Source organism: Tenrec ecaudatus, chromosome 18, assembly GCF_050624435.1.
Source record: "Tenrec ecaudatus isolate mTenEca1 chromosome 18, mTenEca1.hap1, whole genome shotgun sequence".
Lineage (NCBI taxonomy): Eukaryota > Metazoa > Chordata > Mammalia > Afrosoricida > Tenrecidae > Tenrec > Tenrec ecaudatus.
This window is the reverse complement of record NC_134547.1, coordinates 58725731-58745686: the sequence shown is the minus strand read 5'-3', so window position 1 is coordinate 58745686 and position 19956 is coordinate 58725731. Positions and strand designations below refer to the sequence as shown.

The window sequence follows — 19956 nt, the reverse complement described above, 5'->3', positions numbered from 1 at the left end:
TGTTTTGTTTAAAGAAATGGTAACATCATTACTTAATTAGCACCACTCCTGGAGGGACTGTCCTAAGAACTTTAAATAAATTATTTCATTTACCCAAGAGGAAATAAAAAGCTGAAGTATAAATGGTGAATATATACTAAAAAGTGACCAAATAAAACCATGGAATTACAATTCACGAAGAACACATGACTCAGATCTCCAATCATTCCATTAAAAAGAAAACTCCATTTTCATTTTTTAAAAAAACTGTCAAGATTAAAACGACGATCAACACAACTTTACGTATGAAAACGGTGTGTATTAATACCCAACTTGCCACAAAACCAAATTCAGAAAGCTGGAGGGGAAGGAAAGATGACCAAATGGAAATGGGGAACCATGTCAACAAACCAAAAGTGTATGAATTGTTGAATAAGGTAACTTGAATAAGGTTTGGGTATATTCTCACCCAGACCACCATTAAATGTTCAAAACCAAACAAAAAAAAGAGGAGGAGGGGACTTAATTGACTTGCCTATTTTCCTTCTCTGGTTGGACAAATAATAAACAGATAAATTAAAAATAGCTGAAAATATGTAATATATAATAAATTAAATTTCTTACAAAAATACAAATTGTAGTGCTACAGCTCTTTTAGAATTTGTCTAGCAGGTTTTCTGGTTTTCCCGGAAACTGCCCCCCCCCAAAAAAAAATACAAATTGTATTGAAGATTTTTTTTTTTCCCTCTTAAGGAGCAACAGTAAATTCTCTTTTTAAAAACACACTATTGCTCACTGGGAAGACCCAGTGACTCTCATTCAGGACTAGAAAGGAAGTCAATTTAGTAATGGACAAATGAAACTTTGAATTTATAAAGTAAAAATTATGACACTAATGTATCAGATATAGAATTAGTGAGCTAATATATAATAATATATATCAGGAGCTGCTTTTAATACATAATGGCAAATATTACATAGTGGAAAATTATGTTAATGAAATAACACTTAACCTAATTTATATTCCCCACTTACTACTAGAGGAGGAGCCCTGATGGTATAGTGGGTTATGTTTTGGGCAGTGAGCCACAAGGTCAGCAGTTTGAAACCACTGTGCTGCTCAGACTGAAACAAACAGAGGCAGTTCTACCCTGTCCTACAGGGTCACTATGCATCAGAATCAACTCCACAGTATTGAGTTTAACTTTGGTTTATTTACTGGTAAGATGTGGTAAGATTTATTTGTAAGATGTGGCAGCCCTGAAAACCCTAAGAGGGGCAGTTCTTTTCAGCCCTACAGGGAATAAAGTAGGCGTCCTCAAACTGCGGCCCTCCGGGTGTTTTTGCCCTGTTTTTTTACTTCAAAACAAGATATGTTCAGTGTGCATAAGAATGTGTTCATAGTTTTAAAAAAAAAAACACTATAGTCTAGCCCTCCAACAGGTTTGAGGGACAGTGAACTGGCCCCCGTTTAAAAAGTCTGAGGACCCCTGGTCAATAAACTCTATGATAAGTAGGTTAAATCCCTGGGTGAGTGGTGCACACAGTCCCTGCCCGTTTGATGCTGCTAACCAAAACTCAGGACAGACACTCAGAAGTGCCTGGCAATCTCCCATTGGAAACCCTGTGGAGGGAGGCCCTGTTCAACTGGACTCAGACGGGTGGCCCTGAGTCAGAGTGGACTCCATAGCAACTGTTTGGGTTGTTCTATTCACTACTGCTGTGTCTTTATTTTGAAACTAAGTATTAAGTAAAGAAAAAAAGTGCTGCAAGTTTTAAAACACCAGTTTTAACCAAAGGAAAAAAACAAAAACAAACAGTAATGGCCTCTTACATCTAAAAAAAGGCTACAAAGTATAAGGTCTTTTTTTTTTTTCAAAGTATAAGGTCTTAAATTTTCTTTAATGGAAAAATCTCCAAAGACCTCAGTAAGCAATATTTTTTTTCAAAAAAATCAGTAAAAATGTAATCAATGTATCAAATACACCTCAAATAATCCAATTTGTATTTTAATAAGCTTAATTAAAACAGTCACTACATTCAATCCCTTTTCTTGGTTTCCTTCCTCCCCATCTCCACCATTAAATATATTTTTCAAAAATCATCTCCCTATAGGGAAATTTACACAAGTATCCTTCAACCTGCAGAGAGATGAAAACGAACTCAAAACTTTAGTATTATTTATTAATTTGACAAATATTAATATTTATTAATTCAACAAATATATGTTAAAAAGGTACCCCAGTGGATTGAGCATTCAGCTTTGAATGACAAGTCAGTGGTTCAAACTCATCAACCACTCCTGAGGAGAAAATTAAGACTCTCTGATTCAGTAAAGATTAATAATCTTCAAGTCACTGTAGGTCTCTGACTCGTAGGGTCACTATGATGAGCCAGAATAGACTCCCTGACAGTGGGTACTATGTAACAGGCACTGGGCTAAGTAAGCACTAACAACTCAATTGTAAGTCACTATGCCTGCCTTCAGAGAGCTTACCTTCCAGGGAGGGTTCAAAAGCAAGGAAACTGGCACAACCCAATACTGCTGTGAATTGTAGCAAGCAGTTTCATTCTCGGGGCTCAATTTACTGCCATCCCGAAAGCATGTCAGTTAACCTTACACTTAGTTCCTTCTAACTCACTCCAGCCTCATCATTAGGCGTATCAAAATGAAAGCTAATTTTGAAATCTGAACTCTGAATCTATTAACACGTCCTTTTCAGTGGATAGCATCTAAAAATTAGAAACTACAAAACTTTAAGGTGAATTTTTTTGTCCCAAATGAAACTGCTCATGTTTAACTCTTGAAATTCATTTATACACACACAGGCACACCACCTTTAACTCAAGACCTATTTAAATATCAAAATGACTGTCCAAATGTGGCAAAAAATAATCTTAAAATGGAGTAGAAAGAGGGAACCGATTACAAGGATCTACATATAAACCCCTCCCTGGGGGACAGACAACAGAAAAGTGGGTGAAGGGAGACGTCAGACAGTGCAAAACATGACAAAATAAAAATAAATTAGAAATTATCAAGGGTGTGAGGGAGGGAGTGTAGGGAGGAAGGGGGAAAATGAAGAGCTGATACCAAGGGCTGAAGTAGAAAGCAAACGTTTTGAGAATGATGGTGGCAACGAATGTACAAATGTGCTTGACACAATGGATGTACGCATGGATTGTGATAAGAGTTGTATGCGCCCCCAATAAAATGATTTAAAAATAATAGTGATCTTAAAGCTATCTTCATAGCTCTTAAACGTTCATTCAAAATCTGAGGAGTGATTTCCTGTTTACAAGATGACATACTCCTTTTTATTCATCAGCTATTTGATTCACACCTATTTTCAGAACACAGTTTTTGTTTCCAGCGTGCTCTACTCAGGTTTGTCCCCAGTAAAAATTCACTATCATCACAACGAAAATACTCATTCAGACACATTCTTTATTCTGTTACGACCCAGCATCCAAGTACAAGCCAATGTCACGCTCTCCACAAACAGCCACTTTCTTCCTGTTTCTACCTTTACATTTCACAGGCACTACAATTCCCGGCCTGCCAAGGCTCACGGCTATTTGGATTATAGGACTCCCCAACAATGTCCCAAGCTCCGGAGGGGCCTCCGTGACATTCATCAGACTGCTACGGAGCACCTCACAGGAACTTCAACGTGCTCTGGGATGTTGGTGGAGTTAAAATAAATGCAGCCAACAAATAACGACTGCAAATTATTCATGATGTTGAAAAGGCATCTAAACACATAGACAGAACGGGTTTACAGCCAGACTCCTGACGCCTCTCATCCGCGGAGTGTTTTCTCATGCAAACGCCCAAATACAGTTTGCAGAACACCAAGGACTTCGCCTAAAACCCGGTATGCATCAATACAGATTCACTCTTGCCCGGCTCCTTTTGAAAAGTCACAGGGAAACCGAACTTAATGAACCCACGGTATTCCAAACCAGGTCACGGCGGACCTCGGCGTCCTCAGCCATCCCGTTTCTATTTCCTGATTGGTCTGACCTCCAAGGATTCTGGTGCCCCAGCCGTTCCAGCTCACAATCGCCTTGAAAACATCTTCCCACGTGAGCTTTGGCTTATAAAATAAAAACTGGCTTTCAGAACTTGCTAGAAGCGCGATTTTAAAAAGGTAGTCCCAACCCCTCACTTCCCCACCCTGCTCCAAACGCTTCCAAAAAGCACGGTGCTCAAGACGGGAAACCCAGTTTTCGGAAAAGTCCCGTTATAGTTGCACTTCCAATTAACGGTGGGTCAGGAACTCGCACAAGTGGAAGTTAGCACAGAAGCACGACTCTAACAAAGCCCATTTATTAATCAAGCACGTGCATCTGCTTTTTTACACTGGTCCTGCCCTGCCAGGGCGTGTATCTTGTAAATAAAGTGGGGGACGGGGGGGGCCCTAAACTACAACAGATGAAAAGCCAGAGCGCTTCCTAACGCGTATACTTCGCAGGGACGGCTACTTTTTTTATCCGCCCCCGCCGCGCCCCCCCCCCCGGCACCACGCTGGCAAAGCAGCGACAACCAGACGCCACTTGGGCAGCGGTCCCCGACCCTCGACCTCCAAACTCCGGGCTTCCAAGGGTCAGAGTGGTTCCGGAGCCGAGTTCCCACCTGGTTCGCGTCCCAGCCCAGTGGCTGCGACCCACCCGCCACGCTAGAGATTTCCATCCCGCTCTTCGCTCGACTACGTGCAACCTAAACGGGGTCAGCAGCTCCGGGACGGCCAGGGGGACGACGGCGAGGAGAGAAGGGGACGCTCCTCGATGCCACTCGGCCCGGGACCCACCTGCAGGCCGCGGGCCCGGGGGCGGCGGCGCCGGCGCCCCGTCCTCGCCAAAGACGAGTTTGAAGTCGAGCTCGTCGTGGGCGCCACAGTTTGCAGTAGTCATCGGCGTGGCCCAAGCTGCTGCGACTCCTCCTCGGGCGGCGCGGCGGCAGTGGCGGCGGCGGCGGCGGCTCCTCAGCGCCGCTTCATGCCGGGCCGCGCCGGCCAGGAGGTCGCGGCTTCGCGGCAAACTTTCCGGGCGGGGCTTGAGACGCCGAGCGCTCCGTCCTGAAGTCCGGAGCTGGCCCCGTGCCGAGCCTCAAGAGCCGCCGCCGCCGCTGCCTGTCGCGGGTGCCTCAGCCGCCACCGTCGTCTCCGCAGACGCTCCCCGCCCCCCAACAGCCGCCGCCGGCGCGCTCCCGCGCCGTGCCGCGCACCCGGCCCTGCCCCCTGCCGCGCGCCCATCCGGCCGGCCCGCCCATTGGCCGGTGGGGCCGCGGGCTAGCCCCGAGGCCCCGCCCCCTCACCGGCCTATCGCGTGACTCTCGCTCCAGAAGGAAGTCCAGTGATGCCGGGCGCCGGCGAGCCCCGCTGCTGCCTGGGAGTTGTAGTTTGGGCTTCTATCACCTCTGCGACTGTACCAGATCCTGACACCCGCGTGTGGCTCCGAAGCCCTGATTGATTTGTGGAGCCCACCACCAAACAGTTGGCTTCGTTCCGTGCTCCTCGCGTCGGGGATGGGACGCGGGGGCCCTGAGATTACGGGTGCGGTGGTAGGCGACTGCCCTTCCCCCGTGTTACTTACTCCCCACGGCTGGGTTTCCAGAGAGCATCAGGGGCCCCCGCGAGGATACCCGAATGCAACTCGGCCCCCACTTTCCCTACACCCGTAATGGTGGGGTCTCAAGTGGACAGGGATCAGTCTGAGCCTCCAGCTAGTTTGGGACGGAACCAGAGCCCTGGGTAGCGCGGTGACCCCCGAGTCTGGGCTCTTCGTCCCGGCACAATAGCCCCTGCGGGGCGGAGCCTGTGTGCGCCTCGGTGGTGGTGCCTTTGTCTGCCCCCCGAAAGCCGACTCCTCCTGGACAGTCTGGCCCTCAGCGGGGCCCGCTGCGTTCGGACTGTCCCCAGCTGGAAGCCGGGCCGACTGAGCGGAAAAGCGGCCGCCGTGAGCTCGCGTATTCACAGGCTCTGTGACCTCTCCTTCCCCGGTGCACATCCACGAAAGCCTCCCAAAATGGATGGCGGGTAGGCGGGAGGAACTGACACTGCAGAACTGTTTTCGCCGTCTGCCTTCTTTCCCCTAGGATGGCCTAAGACGCTACCTCCTGGGGCCTAGCGTGGAGACCACGCCCAGAGATGCTTGTTTACTTAGAACTCCGTGGAAGCCTGGCGTGGACTGGGGGCTGGGAGAGGCGGCGGTGACCTGCTCCCTCAGCTCCAGATTTGGGACCCTGGGCCCGCAGGGCACAGTATCCCTAGATGTTTGTTGCCCGGGAAACCTAGAGCGTTCTCTCAGATGGTTGGGTGCACTGAACCCAAGGGGCATCTCACAACACCCACAAGAGGCCCCTGGGATTAGAGGGCATGGGGAGTGTCTCACAGAGGTCGGTCTCGAGTTCTGAGCAGTTCCTGGGAGCCCGTGTCAGCTTCTACGCATGGCTAATATGTCATGTCTCTCCTACAGAAGCAATGCCTCTTCAAACTTACAGAGCCAAGTAGGCATGGTTTTACTTGTATTTGCTAATCTGCAGTGAATACCTGTTGGGGTTTAAAATAAAAGTGAAACCTCACTACAGATTAGCAAACACAAGTAATCCCATGCTTACCTTGCTTAGTGATAATCTGCCCCCAAAGGGTTCACCCTAGAGGCCTTGGAGTCATGAAGTCAGGGAACAGCCAGTGCAGTGAGATGTTTGTTCCTCTTCCGTAGGCTTCATCCTTTGGTCAGGAATACATCCTTTGGTCAGGAATATTTTCCTAACTCTGTGCCCAGACCTATGCAGTGCCGGGAGACTTGGAGAACACAGTCTCCCTTCAGAGGGGGGCCCTCTGGCCAGCAACTCCTGGAGAAAGGTGGGGGCAGTCCAGAGGCTAGTTTGGGGGCCTCCAGTGGGGAGAGAAGGAATTGGAGAGGTGAACAAAACTAAGAAATGTCTTTCCAGCCAGGAAGCCAATTTCCTTTGCAGTGGGCAGCAGCCAAAAGTGAGGTTGGAGGAGCGAGTGTGTGTGTGTGGGGGGGGGGGGTAGGAGGGGCGGCCATGGGACGCTCTTACAGGTCAGTGAGGCATTCTACAGGCCACTGCAAGGGATCTGGAGACTAATGAGCACAGTAGAGAGCCATGGAAGGGTTGAGGATAGGGGATTTCTGTGATCGGAATTCTGGAAGGATCCCCAGGTGAGGTTAGAGGCAGGAGACAGCAGTAGAGGGAAAGGAACAGAATGCCTGCCGTTTAGGAGGGTAGACGTCTCCCAAATGCTGCCCTGCCTACAGTGCCTCTCCAACCCTCAACCCTGAGGAGCCCCACCCCCACCTGGCAGCCCTGTGTCCCTAACAAATGGCTGGCCTGCCCATTAATGCTACAAGTAACCTGATCCTGGAGTACCAGCCTTGGCCAGCTCGCCTCCCCCACCTCATAAACTAAAGGACTGCAAGTTACTTCAGGATGTGCCCCCTCCCCTCACCATAACCCCTCCCAGGTCGTCATCTGAATTGAGAAAATGGGCCTTTATTCCGGCCCCCTTCCAGACATTACTTCATCTGAATCCAGGGGCCCAGGGAGGGAGGGAGGGAGACTGGGTTTGTTAGCCCCACCACTGAGGGACCAGAAAAGCTCCAGATGGCTTGAAATTGTCACCTATTCATCATGCTCAGTGGTGCATCTGTGCATTCTCAGAAGGAGTCCTGTCTTTGGTGTGGGGCTCCCAGCCTGAAGCTTGTCACCACCTCTGTAGGAAAGGCAGCTAGGGGCTCTGCAAGCTGGCTAGACCTACCCCAACACACACTTAGGTTCCTATTCTCTCCCCCTGATCCTTGGCTAGGGCCAGAACTCCCACCCCCACCCCGTCTCTCCAGGGCTCCTGTAGGCAAGCATCTGGGGAATCCTGTGAAACCAGAGGTCCTGGGCATCAGACTTCCCCAAGTGGGCCTAGCTGATAGACAAGCCTATGTGGGTCCGTCCCTGCTGCTCCCTCCTCTCCCTCCTGTGTGACTGCTAGCCATGCCTGTGGTTTAGGGAAAGTGCAGTTCTTTCATCAGCTGCCACAAGCCTGGCCCAGAGCGGTGTCCTCTGACGGCATCATGGGATGCAGAACTGGGGCCTGCCCAGCCCAGCCCCGCCCCTTGCCCCAAGTCAGGAGAAACAGGAGCCTTAGAGAAAAGCCAGAATTAGGAACTCTCCACACCACACATCTCCCACGAGCATTTCTGGGGCTGCTCCCTGCTCCCTGGCCAAGGCTAGGCAGAGGGGAAATGGGGGGACAAGAACAGCCAGCCCCAGTCTAAGAGAGTGTGCTGCTGTCAGCACAGGACGCTGGGAAGGCAGTGTCCGCGCTCTGTCCTCGCGTGCTAGGCTGAGGAGTTGGAACTTGACCCAGAGGGCAGTGCAGAGCCATGGGGAGTTCTGAGCAGGAGGGAAGCCTGCAGGGTAAGGGTTTCCACGTCTCTTACTGGGTCCATCTGAGGACCTGATCCCTTGCTCCTCTCGTGCCCGCACCAAAACCACTTGTTCACAAAGTGAACTCATGGAAGGCCTCAAGGTGACTGGGATGGATGAAGACACCTTGTAGCCACTAGCTCGGAGGACTTGGGGATCGAAGTGGTCTGCTTAAGACAGGCATGGAAAGCACAGAAAGAGGTTTAGAGACCTGGGCGGGGCCCTCTGAAACCACAGCAGACACCACTGGAGAAGAACCCAGGCTCAAGTGTGCTGAAGTGAGATCAGAGGCCTAATACACGCAACCAGGGTGTATTACACCCTCACCTGGCACACGCAGGTTTGCCCTGAGACCTGGGGTGGGGTATGGCGAGTGGCCTGGGACCTCAGGCTGTCCTCTTCTACTGGGGCTGAGAGGAAAGACAAAGGGGTCGTTTTTGATCCTTTTTTAAGAAAAATCGGAACTGAATGAGGCCTAACGTTTGGTGGTGGAGGCTGGACATGGCGTCCGTGACTTCCTAGGTGGGGCTTCTTGTCCAGGAGTGCTGGCCTAAATGTCAGGGAGAGTGGACGTGCCTGCAAGGAGCCCTTCAGCCACACAGGACACCCCCCACCCCCCCACCCTAAGCCAGCCATTTCTCCCCAGCCAGCCTCTGATTTCACTCTCAAAGGCAGGCCCTCGGGGCTCCAAGAGGACTAGAAGTGACATGTCCAAGGTCAAACAGCGATGGGGCTGGCAGGCAGGTGGCACAGAGAAGAGCAAGTGTGGGTGGCATGGAGGGGCAGCACCAGGACGAAACAGAGGCCTTACCCTCCCAAGCCCTTGACTCAGGCCAGCAGGGCCTGGGGCTGCTGACTGGCAGTGGCCAAAACCCCCTGCAGGCTGCGGCTGCTAAGGAACAATGAGGCTGGCCCCAAGGAAGAAAGCACCCCTCAATCCCCTAAAGAGCCTGTAAAAGAGAAGCAATGTGTTTACAGCAGAGGAAGGGGGGGGGCAGGGACCTCTGGTCAGAACACCCCTCCCAGTAAGCGGAGGAGGCCCCAGGAGATGTGGTGGCCTTTGTTTGCTTTGCACTGCCAGGAGGAAATTAAACAGAATCTGCCACTTCCTTCCGCCCCAAACAGGATGGTGGGGGTGGGGCAGGGTAGCGTGGGCAGGCAATTGCAAGAGCCCCAAGCTGCTGGGATGAGCAAATGGCCACCAGTACCCCCTGCCCAGAGCAGTATGTGAGCGCTCGGCTTCACTCTGCTATCAAACTTGAAGGAGACTCTCTCCAACACAGCATCCCCTACCCCACTGGACTGGCCCCTTTCGGAGGTGCCCCCACCCCACCAATTCCATGTCACCTTTCATCAGGAAAATCAATTCATGCCTAGTGCTACGGGCCAAGGAACCTTGGTAGTTAGGAGTTGGGCTGCTAACTTAAAAGACCAGCAGTTCACACCCACATCTCACCCCTTGGAGGAAAGATGAGGCAGAGACTCTTTCCAGAAGAATTTACGGTCTCAACCTGTGAGGCAGTTCTGTGCTGCCTTCACGCCCTCATAGTGGGGCTTGCTTCTGACATTTACCATCAGCCAAGTCCAGCAAGTGTGAAAAGTGGCACCACCACCCACACACACACACACCACGAAGACCCAGAGAGGAAGGGGGCAGTCACCCTCAGGAAACAGGGCAGGCAGGGAAGAGAAGAAAGATGCCAGGTCACAAGTCTGGGTGCCCCGGTGCCCAAGGCTGAAGTTGCCAGCCATGAGTGAAGGCAGGCGTCTTTATTGCACGGCACTGATGTTAAGCTGGGAGGGTGCCACCTGAACAGCTACTGTTTCCATGAGAATACTGAGGTCACTCAGAACTTGGCCCCGTCACGTCACTCGGCCCGCTGGGCTCGGACCCCAAGCTGATGTCCCAGCCAGGACCCCTAACTCCTGCCAGGCAGGGCCGGCAAACTGCTCAATGGTCTGTTCACATTCCAGTGTCTACAGCCATCTTGGGGCCAGGTCCTCGGAGGAGACGATCAGGACAAGGACAGCAGTCACCGGCCTTCCGACAGGCTCTCTTCCCCATTTCCCAGGGCCACAAGGGACTTCTTGCACAATTCCCCAGCGAGCGCTGGGTCCTGAGTGCAGGGGTCCCCAGGATCTTGGTCAGGGGCCTCTCGCTTGCGTTTGTGCAAGGAGGGGCTCTCGTCACCCAGTCGGCCCTCGGGGAGGCCCCGGCTTCGCAGACAGACAATGGCTGCAGCCTGTTCGGCCAGTTTCTTGGACTTGTCCCTGGGCAGAGGAGGCAGGGGGCAGTCGGCAGGCTGGACGGCTCAACTTGCAGAGGCTACCAGACCCAACTCACAACACCCTTGGCAGAGATCCTGCCCACAGGGAGGAGGACCATTGCCTGGATGCCACTGCCCAGGCCCCCTGCCCTTCCAGGCCAGCAGCCCCGAGCCTCAGGCCCGATGAGGGCACTCACCACAAGGTGGACTGGTACTTCTGCTCAGCAACAGTAACAACGGAACCAAAGAGACGGTCCTGGGGGCGCTGAACCTGGGGGACACAGGAAGAACAAGGACATAGAAGGCCATGCTAAGGTGAGGGACTGAGCGCTGGAGGGCCAGGGTCACACTGTAGACAGACCAAGGGAGACCTGCAAGCTACCTGGACCACATGCTCCTCCTCTGAGAAGCCCCCGGTACATTTTCAGAAGAGAAAGGCAGATACACAAATGGACAAAGACATCACAGGGTGTCGGGAGCCCTGTGCTAAACCTGAGCAGAAGGTCGTCAGAGTCCTTAGCTGAATGTGACTACAGATGCTCCCTGCTGACATCAGATGGGCCAGGTCCCCAAAACATGAGGTGCTCATGACACACAGGTCCCTCCAGAGGGGCCAAGGGCGGAAGGAGAGCAGGCCCAGCTGGCAGAGGGACCAGGGGTAAGGCCTCCTGAGGCAGAAAGGCATGTGCTCCCTGCTGCTGAGACACTGGGAGAGCGGAGGGAGAGGGCACGAGGCTTTCCTTGTTTTAAGTCACTCCAGCAGACAGGAACACAAGCCTGGAGGCCAGGGCCCATCCAGACATGGCGGAGAAGCCTAAACAGGGCACAGGGACCAACAGAAGTGGAGCAAGAGGGTCTCAGAATTTCCCTTGAAGGGCCCCATACCTGGGGCCCATTTCTGGGACCCTTTGGCTAAGCCCTAACTTTTAAGGTTTGAGCTTCGTTTCTAAGCCCAGCTGAGAAGTCTCCCTTGGGCCCTTTTCTAAAAGTGGGACAGCAGGTCCACTGACAGAAGGGAGGGATTCCCATGGACTGGCCTGGCCGCAGGCAGCCTCTATGCCCACAGAGGGCTAGGCAAGCTTCCTTCCCAGCAGTCGAGAGTTTGGGCTGGAGCTAGGTACACTGACGGAGGTGGCAGGAACTCACCGTCTCGTACACAGGTTGTGCCAACTTCTCCCTGCGGCACCACTCCAGCAGGCACATCTTAGGGGTGATCTGGGGCGGGTATGCTCTCCTGGGAAGAGAGGTTAAGAAGGCAAGGCCCACCCACCATCACCACTCCCCACCCCTCCACCGGGCACTGGAAGATTGGGTAAGGTCACCCCACTCTCCTAAGGCTCCAGCCCTTTTCCCGGGCTCCCACCTCATCCCCACGAGTGGCTTGGGGCCTTGATCTACTTCAAGTGGGGCTTGGACCTGTTTAGGAAGTTCCAAATGGGAATGAACTCCAAGCCCTCTGGACCCTGGCCTGGAAAACAGCTTTCAACAGCCAAGAAGGCAGGCCCAGTTTGCTTCTTCAAACAAGGTTAGGAGGGTGGGAGTGGGTGTGGGGATCATAGGTGGCCAGATTATGGCCTAAGGAGATCTAACTCAGTGCCCACCCTGACTACATCTGCTGTGGGGAGGGGAACTGGAGGCCCTCCCCAGGTCAACAGCTGACTCAGGGACCTCCACACTGGACTGGTGCCTGGTCAGGAAGAGGTCTCAGGTCCCAGACGGCAAAGGGCGGGGAGGGAGCCACTACTCAAAGCCCAGGCCACAGCAGCCTCAGCAACTTCTGCCTTCTCGCTGGCAGCACAGGGGCTGGTGAGGGGCCAGGTGTGGGCAAGGGCTATGGAGCCAGACGAGGGCTAGAGGTAGTCAGTTTCTTTCCAGAACTGGAGCAGATAAGCCACTCTGATCCCCAAGCCTTGGGTGGAGGGAGAAGGTTCAGGAAAAGCAGGGTCCAATCACCCTTGAAACTAAGTAGGCATAGCCCCAACATTGCCACCTGGGTTTTTCCAAAAACATCGTCTTCCCCAAACCGTCTTCTATGGGAGGCTGACACGGAGAACAAGTGTCTGAGGCAAGGAGACCCCAGTCCCTGAGCCTGCACTATCTGTGCACAGCAGCTGGGGCCCGGCCAAGCTGTCGGCCTACCGGTCAAACTTGACAGCCATCTTAATGACACCGGAGCTGTCGTCCCCGAGCTCCCTCGCCTCCTCTGGGGTCCCAGCCAAGAGCTCCGCCCGTCGTGCGTCCTGCTCCCTCGAGCTCTCCTCATAGAGGGCACCAAGGCCAAAGGCTTCGCTGTCCAGGGAGGATCAGAGGAAGACAGGCGCCTCAGTGTGACTGGCAGCCAGGACTCCACCACTGACAGACTGCTCTCTCTCCCACCCCCTACCCCCCATCCCCCAGCACCGTGGGGGCCTGGGCGCATCTGGGGTCACCCTGGGCCGGCCAATGGTGAGTCAGTGTGAGGGAGGGCAGGTAGGACTGAGTATAAAGGGTTCTAAAGGTTATATTGTGACCCCAGCTGCTCTGCAGAGAGGCACACAGGACGGTGTCTCCAGCCAGCCACTGCCCAAGTTGATCATCCCAAGACAAGAAGAGACAGAGGCCTGACTCTCTTCCTCCCTTGGCCACAAGCAGTTGCCTGGGCCTAGCTGACATGGAGGGAGTGTCCTCGGCAGCCCGGAGCTAGAGGTGTGCTCCCCTGGAGCTCACAGGGCACCTGTGCAGGATGGGGTGCCGGTTCAGCTACGGAGGGAGTGACAGAGGGGGCTCCACAGGCCTAGAGGGAAGGGCCACGTTCGAGTGAGGCTTTTTTCCCTCGGAAGTCTTGTGGGCTAGAGAATGTCCAAGGAGATGGATCCCTGGGGAGAGGAGTGGTTCAGAAAGGCATCTTTGGAGAAGGCAGGCTGTAGACAGGCAGAGCGAAGGGGAGAGAACATTCTAGCAGCAGACTAGGTTTGGAGGCAGGGAAGACGATGGATGGGATGATAGACAGGGACCAGGGCAGGAAGGGCCTCAAGTGCCCACCACCTGGGCTGGAGCTGGAGCTGGAGCAGACCCAGAGAACCAGGGGGTGGCCCCTCAAGACTGCAGCGTGCCGGGCTACGGGCACAGGTGAGTCCAGAAGCATCCTTGACCGTTGGGTCTTGGTGACCTGGTATTTGGCAGGTGCAGTTCAGGGAAAGCTCCTTCCTCCTCAGAAATTCTCAAGTCCAGGCTTCAGCCCTCCACCCTATTAGAGCCCTAGGTCCCAAAACTCAGGGGCTGGGAACAGTCCAGCAATGGGAAGTTTACAAACCTCCCCTTCTGTGAGGGAAAGCTGTCTCCTCCCTTCCCCTCTCACCAAATTTCCCGAGAAGACTGGGCCGCGTGGAGCAACCTTCCCTGGGGTGACTCCAGCTGTTCTCGCAGCATCTGGCACAAGCAGTACTTGGTGTTGGTGTAGTGGTTGTCATACTGCACTGCCTGAGAGGAGAACGGGCGTGAGCCACCTGGAGGCCCTGAGGCCTAGGCTCTCCTCAGACGACAGAGGCGCGCCTGCAGCCGAGGTGGGGTGCCTGTCGGAGCGACCTCCTCCCCACCATCTGCTCCTCCAGGGGTGGCATGAGTCCGAGGCCCACGCTCAGAAGCACTCTGCCGGACACCTGGCTGAGGTCAGAAGCAAAGGAAGCCCCGCCTGTCTCGGCCACCACGGGTTACCACAGAGAGCCTGCTGCCAAGCATCTTGTGGGTGGGGGAGGAAATGAGCCAAACTCTGGCTCAACAGATCAAGCCTCAGGCAGTGTTGGGGGGAGGTCCCCTACCATTTATCATTAGAGTGGAGCCCTTCCCTGCACGCAGCCTACATGCCCTCTCAAGTGTCCTCCTGCTGGGGGGGGGCGGGGGGGAAGCCCAGCGTTGTGCGCCAAGCATGTTGGCACATGTCCCTTGTCACTTCAGTGATCTATACATACTGAGATCCAGCTGTCACTTTACTCCACAGATGAAGCCCATGGCAGCCCAGGTGGCTGAGGGAAACTAACCCATTCTCCTGAGTCACAGCAGTGGGTAAAGGCTGTGCCCCTGGCCACCCTGCTCAACCTGAGCTGATAACCTTGGGGGCTGGGACAAGGCAGGGAGTGGGTGGGTAAGCTCCGGGCGGTGGCAAGGCCTTGATACAGCTTGCCTGGAACAGACGGCACCTGGCTGGCCCCGAAGCACACAGCCCTGCCTGTGCCCGAGAGCTGCTCCCTCTCTCTGGTACAACACACCCTCTTGAGCAGCTGCCAAGGGACGGGCTGAGCAGGAATGAGAGCATCACCTACTGCCCAGCGAGCAAGCTCAGCACTTCTGAAGGTGTCTGCTGGGCCACCCACTTGCCAGAGGCCAGGACAGCTGGGCTGGTGACCTGGACTGGGGCAAGTGGCTGCCCCCTGTGCCAGTAGCTTCACTCAGGCTATTGGCGGGTCTAATCAACAACCTGCACAACAGGCACCCCCCCCCCCTCTCCGTAGGATCCAGGGGATTAGACCCTTAGGCTACAGCCCTGAGTCAGGGAGATTCCAGGACAGAGGGTGGCTGGTGCTGGCCACAAGCCTCAGAGTTTTCACCATGCTGAGACTGCACAGCCCTGGGCACAGCCCTGGGCACATGGCATACCAGGGCAGCCACAACTGCCTGCCCAGGGCCACAAGCTGGAGAAACCTGAGCCTCCCCAGCAGGTGTGGCTGAGGACATGGGGGAGGTCTGCTTTGGACCAGGGCCGCATCCTCTATCCGAGCCCCACTCATAATGGGTTTAAGAACCATTCACAGCCCCTGCTTCTAGACACACAGGGTGGATCACCAAGTCCATGCCATGGCAAGGTAGTGCCACAGAGACCAGGCAGGTGAGTTCATCACAAGCTTATTTTGTGGAGAGCTGCCCGTGGCACTACTTGAACAGCCCAGCGAGGAGAAACTGATGTAGAAGAAGCTATTCCCTAACGAGAGGCTCGTGGACCAGAGCATTCTGGGAATGAGCAAGAGAAAGGTTTCAGCAGTGGTTTGGGAGACAGATGTTTAGGCCTCGACATCAATGGTTCCTCCTAGCTGAGGCTGCGTCTGCACCAGTCCCCTGGGACAAGGGGTCTTCAGTAACATGGACACCCCCCGGCCCCACCCCACCCCGGTCATGTGCACGCGTACATGTGCACTGTGGGGAGTGAGGGAGATGTTCTGTGCCTGGGGGCCCTCAGCAGCCTGGGTCCAGAGGTCTTTGCTAGAACCACTCCACCCCCAGGAGCTTCAGAAGGAGCCGCTGGTAGAGACACATGTCCCGGCAGTCTCTCTGGAGACCCAAGGGCTATGCTCCAAGAACCAGAGAGGATGGGCAAGGCACAAAGGCTGCTGGTGGCTGGGGGACTCCTGCAGAGGGGGCAACGGGGCAGCAGTGGGGAAGTGGGCAGAGACGTACGTATCGGATGTACTTCTGCATGACCTCCTCCAGGGGCCGGAGACCCGCCTTGAGGAAGATAGACGGGTTCCACATGGCTGCTCGGGCCACCATCACGGAAGATGCTGCTGTGGCTCGTCGGAAGTCTTCTATGTCCAGATACCCTTGAATGTGGTCATGAGAGCCTCCACTGAAAGCCAAAAGGGGAGTGAGGCACACACAGCCACCACCACCCCTTCCCCGGGTACCCGCACTCTCAGAAGACAACAGGCTCCCAGATGGGCCCCTCATGAATGGTGTGCCTTTGGGCAAGCCCCCTGGGCTCTCAGAGCTTCGGACACTGGAGCTATGATGCCTACCCCCACTATGCAGCTAGGAGGACCTAGAGAGAGCCTGCCAGGCACTTAGTAGGTAACCCAGAAATTTCACTTTTCTTCCTACTCTTGGGTAAAGAGAAGGGACAGCGAAAAAGAGGAAGACCCCAATGTGATGGACTGACACAGAGGCTGCCACACGGGCTCAGCCAGAACAAGGACGGTGAGGATGGTGCAGGACTGGAGGCTTTTGTTCCATTGTCCAGGGGTCGCTCCGAGTTGGCCCTGACTCAGAGGCACCTAATGACCACAATGTCTGGCTGATGTCAGCCCACAGGCGGAGGCATGGTACCGGGACCCCAGGCAAACCACTGGGCTAAAAGCCTGGTGAGGGGCACTGACACTCAGAGCAGGAGACAGGGAAGCCCAGTTTGGTTGCAATTTCCCCTCCTTGCACCCTATGGTCCCAAGGCCCTGGGAAACGGCTCTGCCCTCATTGACAGAAGTCAGGCATCAGCCCAGGCAGGCATACAAGGGGTCCCCTAGGAGGCTGAGGCAGCAGCAGCAGGGCCCAGGGGCTGAGTAGTTCGGCCAGCCCAAAAGCCAGGGCAGGCCGGGCCTGACTCCAACCCTCAGGTGAGCCTTCGTCAGGGTTCTATATTGCTGGACCCTCACACCTTCAGGTTCTGTGCTGCCTAACATACCAAGCAGGACATACGTCTGCTCGAGATGGGTCAGCTCAGCATGGCAGAAGTTGTCTTACTAAATGTTTGGCCTGGTCACTGGTCCCTGAGACCTGCGGATCTAGGTCCTGGAGCTGACAGAAGGCTCGTTTAAACTTCAAGGCTTGGCCCACCTTCCACCCCTTGCCATGACTCTGCATGCTCTGGCTGGGGACTCCTCCCCGACCCAGAACATCTAACTGCATGGGACATCACCTTCCCTTGGGCCTCGTATGGTGGCTGCCTTCTGTGCCTCCCTGCCCCTGAATACTCCCACCCCCAGCCGCCCATCACCATGCCCGAAGTCACCTAAGGCCTCTGAGACCTCATGAGAAGTTTCATGGCTGAGTGCATCCCCTTACATTTCCTGTACAGTTCGCTTTTTATGTCACTTCACTCTTCGACATCTGTACAAAGCCCTTCTGGAGGGGGCCAGCATGGAAAGGTGAAAGACGAAGCAGGGAGGCTTACTTGGCGATGACAGGAATGGAGAGGGTCTCCGCTATGGCTTTGATGGTCTCACAGCTGACGGGGTGCTGAGGGCGCTCCTCCCGTTTCCTTGAAAATAAAGAGAAGAGACAGGATTCGGGACTGGCCAAAGCCCTTTGTCCTTCCCACTAAGCCTCAGAAGGTCAGGGGCCTGAGTCGGGCTGTAGGGCAAGGCTCTCCCTGAAGCTCCAGGGGTGATCCCTGCAGGGAGGGCCAGGCTGGCTTCTGGAGACCTGCAGGGCTGCAGAGCTGCCTGGGACACTGCTCCCAAGGTCTCACCACCTTGCCCCAGCTCCCACTGCCCTTGACTCTGTTAGAGATGAAGGACAGTACCAGTAGAACACTGCCCCTACTGGCCCGGTCCTGCCCTCCCCAGGAGCCTGGGAACAGCTGCCACCACTCAGACTGACCCTCCCACCCAGCTGCTTGTGCTGGGGCCAAGCAGCACAGCTGATCCAGGGAAGAGGCACCTGGCACAGGGTAACCCCACGTCCGGAGCAGTCAGACATGCCACAGACCAAGGCTGTCACGCCACGCCACGCCACGCCACGCCACGCCACGCCACAGGGGAGGCAGGACCACAACCCTCAGGGCGCTCCTTCCATGTCAGCTTTAAGTCCTTGTGCATGAACCCAAGAGTTTTTGAGGTGCCATGAGTCATGAGCCAAGCAGGGAAAGAAGCCCAGCAAGAAGCCCCTGCAGCTCTTCTCTGGGTATGACCCTCCCTCTGCTCCACTCCTCCACCAGGGAGTCAAGGGCCATGAGGGCTCTGAAGGCCCTCTCCACGCCCGCCCTCCTATTCCCCATGCCCCTGGGCGTGAGTTTTAGACTGGCCATGACTGCTCTGATGGCCAGGAAGTCTTTCCTCAAGACCCATTCAAATCTCTCTTCCTACGGTTTCCAACAGCTGATGAAACTGTCATTCGTTAAGAATCCTGTGCACCAGGGACTGTGCCAGGCTTTCTGTTCGCCATCTCCTAACAGCCTCACAATGGCCCGTTAAGGCAGAAATTGTCTTAAATTTCCAGATGAGGACTCTGGAGGTCAGAGAGGTTAAGTAATTTCCCCAAGTGCAGAGAGTGAACAAGCAGCAGAGGTGGGAGCTGAGCGAGCTAAGGTGCAAAGCCAGCTGCCCTGGGAGGGAGGAGCCATAATCTCCCGACTCCTGGCTTTCCTAAGCCCAGCTCGGTTTTCCCTGTTGTCCGTACTGGGGTTGATAAACACAGCCACCTGGAACGGCCCAACAAGACCCCGGAACCCAAAAGGAGCATCACTCAAGAAAGAGGCCACTCTGGCTGGGCCTGCTCAACTGGGAGTCTGCACGCGGCATCTTAGACCCGGGGAGTAAACGGACTTGGAGTGGAGGCTCATCTGTGGCCACACCTCAGCTCTCAGCAAATAGTAGCTTCAGAAGAAGAACTGCTGAAAGTAGCATTGTGACAGCTGGCGGTCCAAAGAGGACAGACAGAAGTGGCAGTGCCTTTACAAGAACAGCAGTCAGCCCCTGGCGATTCAAAGGAGGGTCCATTGTTGGACATTGGGCAAAGACAATGAGATTCACAGAAAGGGTGGAGGTGAGTGCGGGGATGGGAGGGAGGCAGGAGGCAGCTGCACCCACTTAGTTCAAAGTCTCATGGGCTCTAGATTTTCCGGAGCCACAGAGGGTAGATGAACCCCTGAAACTATTGCTTTGAGATCATCTTTAAACCTTACACCCCAAGTATCTCCTGACATCTTCTCGAACCTGATCCAGAGTTTTGCTTAACCAGGAAAATTGGTCTGCCTTGAGCACTGGGCATTTTCAAAGCACTCTCTCTGGGACCCAAGTGCCAAGAGCGACTCCGAAGGTAAAACAGGAACTTCAGGGAGCACTGCGTGTCCTTCAATGAGAATGGCTGCACCAGTGGGAGACTGGAGTCCCGTCACTGAACGGTCCGTGCAGAAACGGTTGAACTGGGGGAACTTTCGCTGTGCGTGTTTCTCAACCACCACCACCACCACCACCACTACCACCAGAGAGAGCTCAGAAAAAAGAAAAGGAGGCTGGGCACAGACTTCCAGTGCCACTCTCGTCCTAGCAGCACAAGAGGATTCTGGGCAAACCACCCTCTTGACCAGCCTGAGAGAGGAGGCGGGTGCCCTCCTTCGGGGGCTCTCAGCACAGCGCCTACAGCCAGGAGGCACTCCACCAAAGAAGTGAAGACAAAGCAAGCTCCAGGCAGAGGTGACGGCCCGGCCCACTGAGGGAGGCTGAGCATGTGGACAGGAAGCTGCTGCTTCACCTGGTCAAGAACCACTCAGATGGCTGAGGCCCGCCCTTCCGCAGAAGT

At 54.5% G+C, this 19956-nt stretch overlaps 2 protein-coding genes and 1 non-coding gene across 8 annotated transcripts in view; 1 reads left to right on the top strand and 2 right to left on the bottom strand.

The window, feature by feature from the left end:
* The window catches only part of NFATC3 (nuclear factor of activated T cells 3), a 94082-nt gene extending 88937 nt beyond the window's left edge, over nt 1-5145 (bottom strand). For 2 of the 3 annotated variants that reach the window (XM_075536173.1, XM_075536172.1), the window contains exon 1: nt 4794-5144. In XM_075536173.1, coding sequence (XP_075392288.1) covers nt 4794-4896 — 103 coding nt within the window. In that variant the 5' untranslated portion in view covers nt 4897-5144. Of the gene's footprint in view, nt 1-4793 lie in introns of all 3 variants that reach the window. The other variant, XM_075536174.1, reaches the window with a different exon arrangement.
* LOC142432886 (U7 small nuclear RNA) lies at nt 618-680 on the top strand. The gene has a single exon (XR_012780983.1). It is a non-coding gene; the product is annotated as a U7 small nuclear RNA (small nuclear RNA).
* A 5000-nt stretch (nt 5146-10145) lies between the features above and the next one.
* DUS2 (dihydrouridine synthase 2) overlaps nt 10146-19956 on the bottom strand; it is a 35214-nt gene continuing 25403 nt past the window's right edge. For 3 of the 4 annotated variants that reach the window (XM_075536355.1, XM_075536358.1, XM_075536356.1), the window contains 7 exons: nt 17609-17695; nt 16123-16291; nt 14033-14150; nt 12835-12984; nt 11842-11929; nt 10893-10966; nt 10146-10699 (listed from right to left, as the gene is read on the bottom strand). In XM_075536355.1, coding sequence (XP_075392470.1) covers nt 10392-10699; nt 10893-10966; nt 11842-11929; nt 12835-12984; nt 14033-14150; nt 16123-16291; nt 17609-17695 — 994 coding nt within the window. In that variant the 3' untranslated portion in view covers nt 10146-10391. Of the gene's footprint in view, nt 10700-10892; nt 10967-11841; nt 11930-12834; nt 12985-14032; nt 14155-16122; nt 16292-17608; nt 17696-19956 lie in introns of all 4 variants that reach the window. The other variant, XM_075536357.1, reaches the window with a different exon arrangement.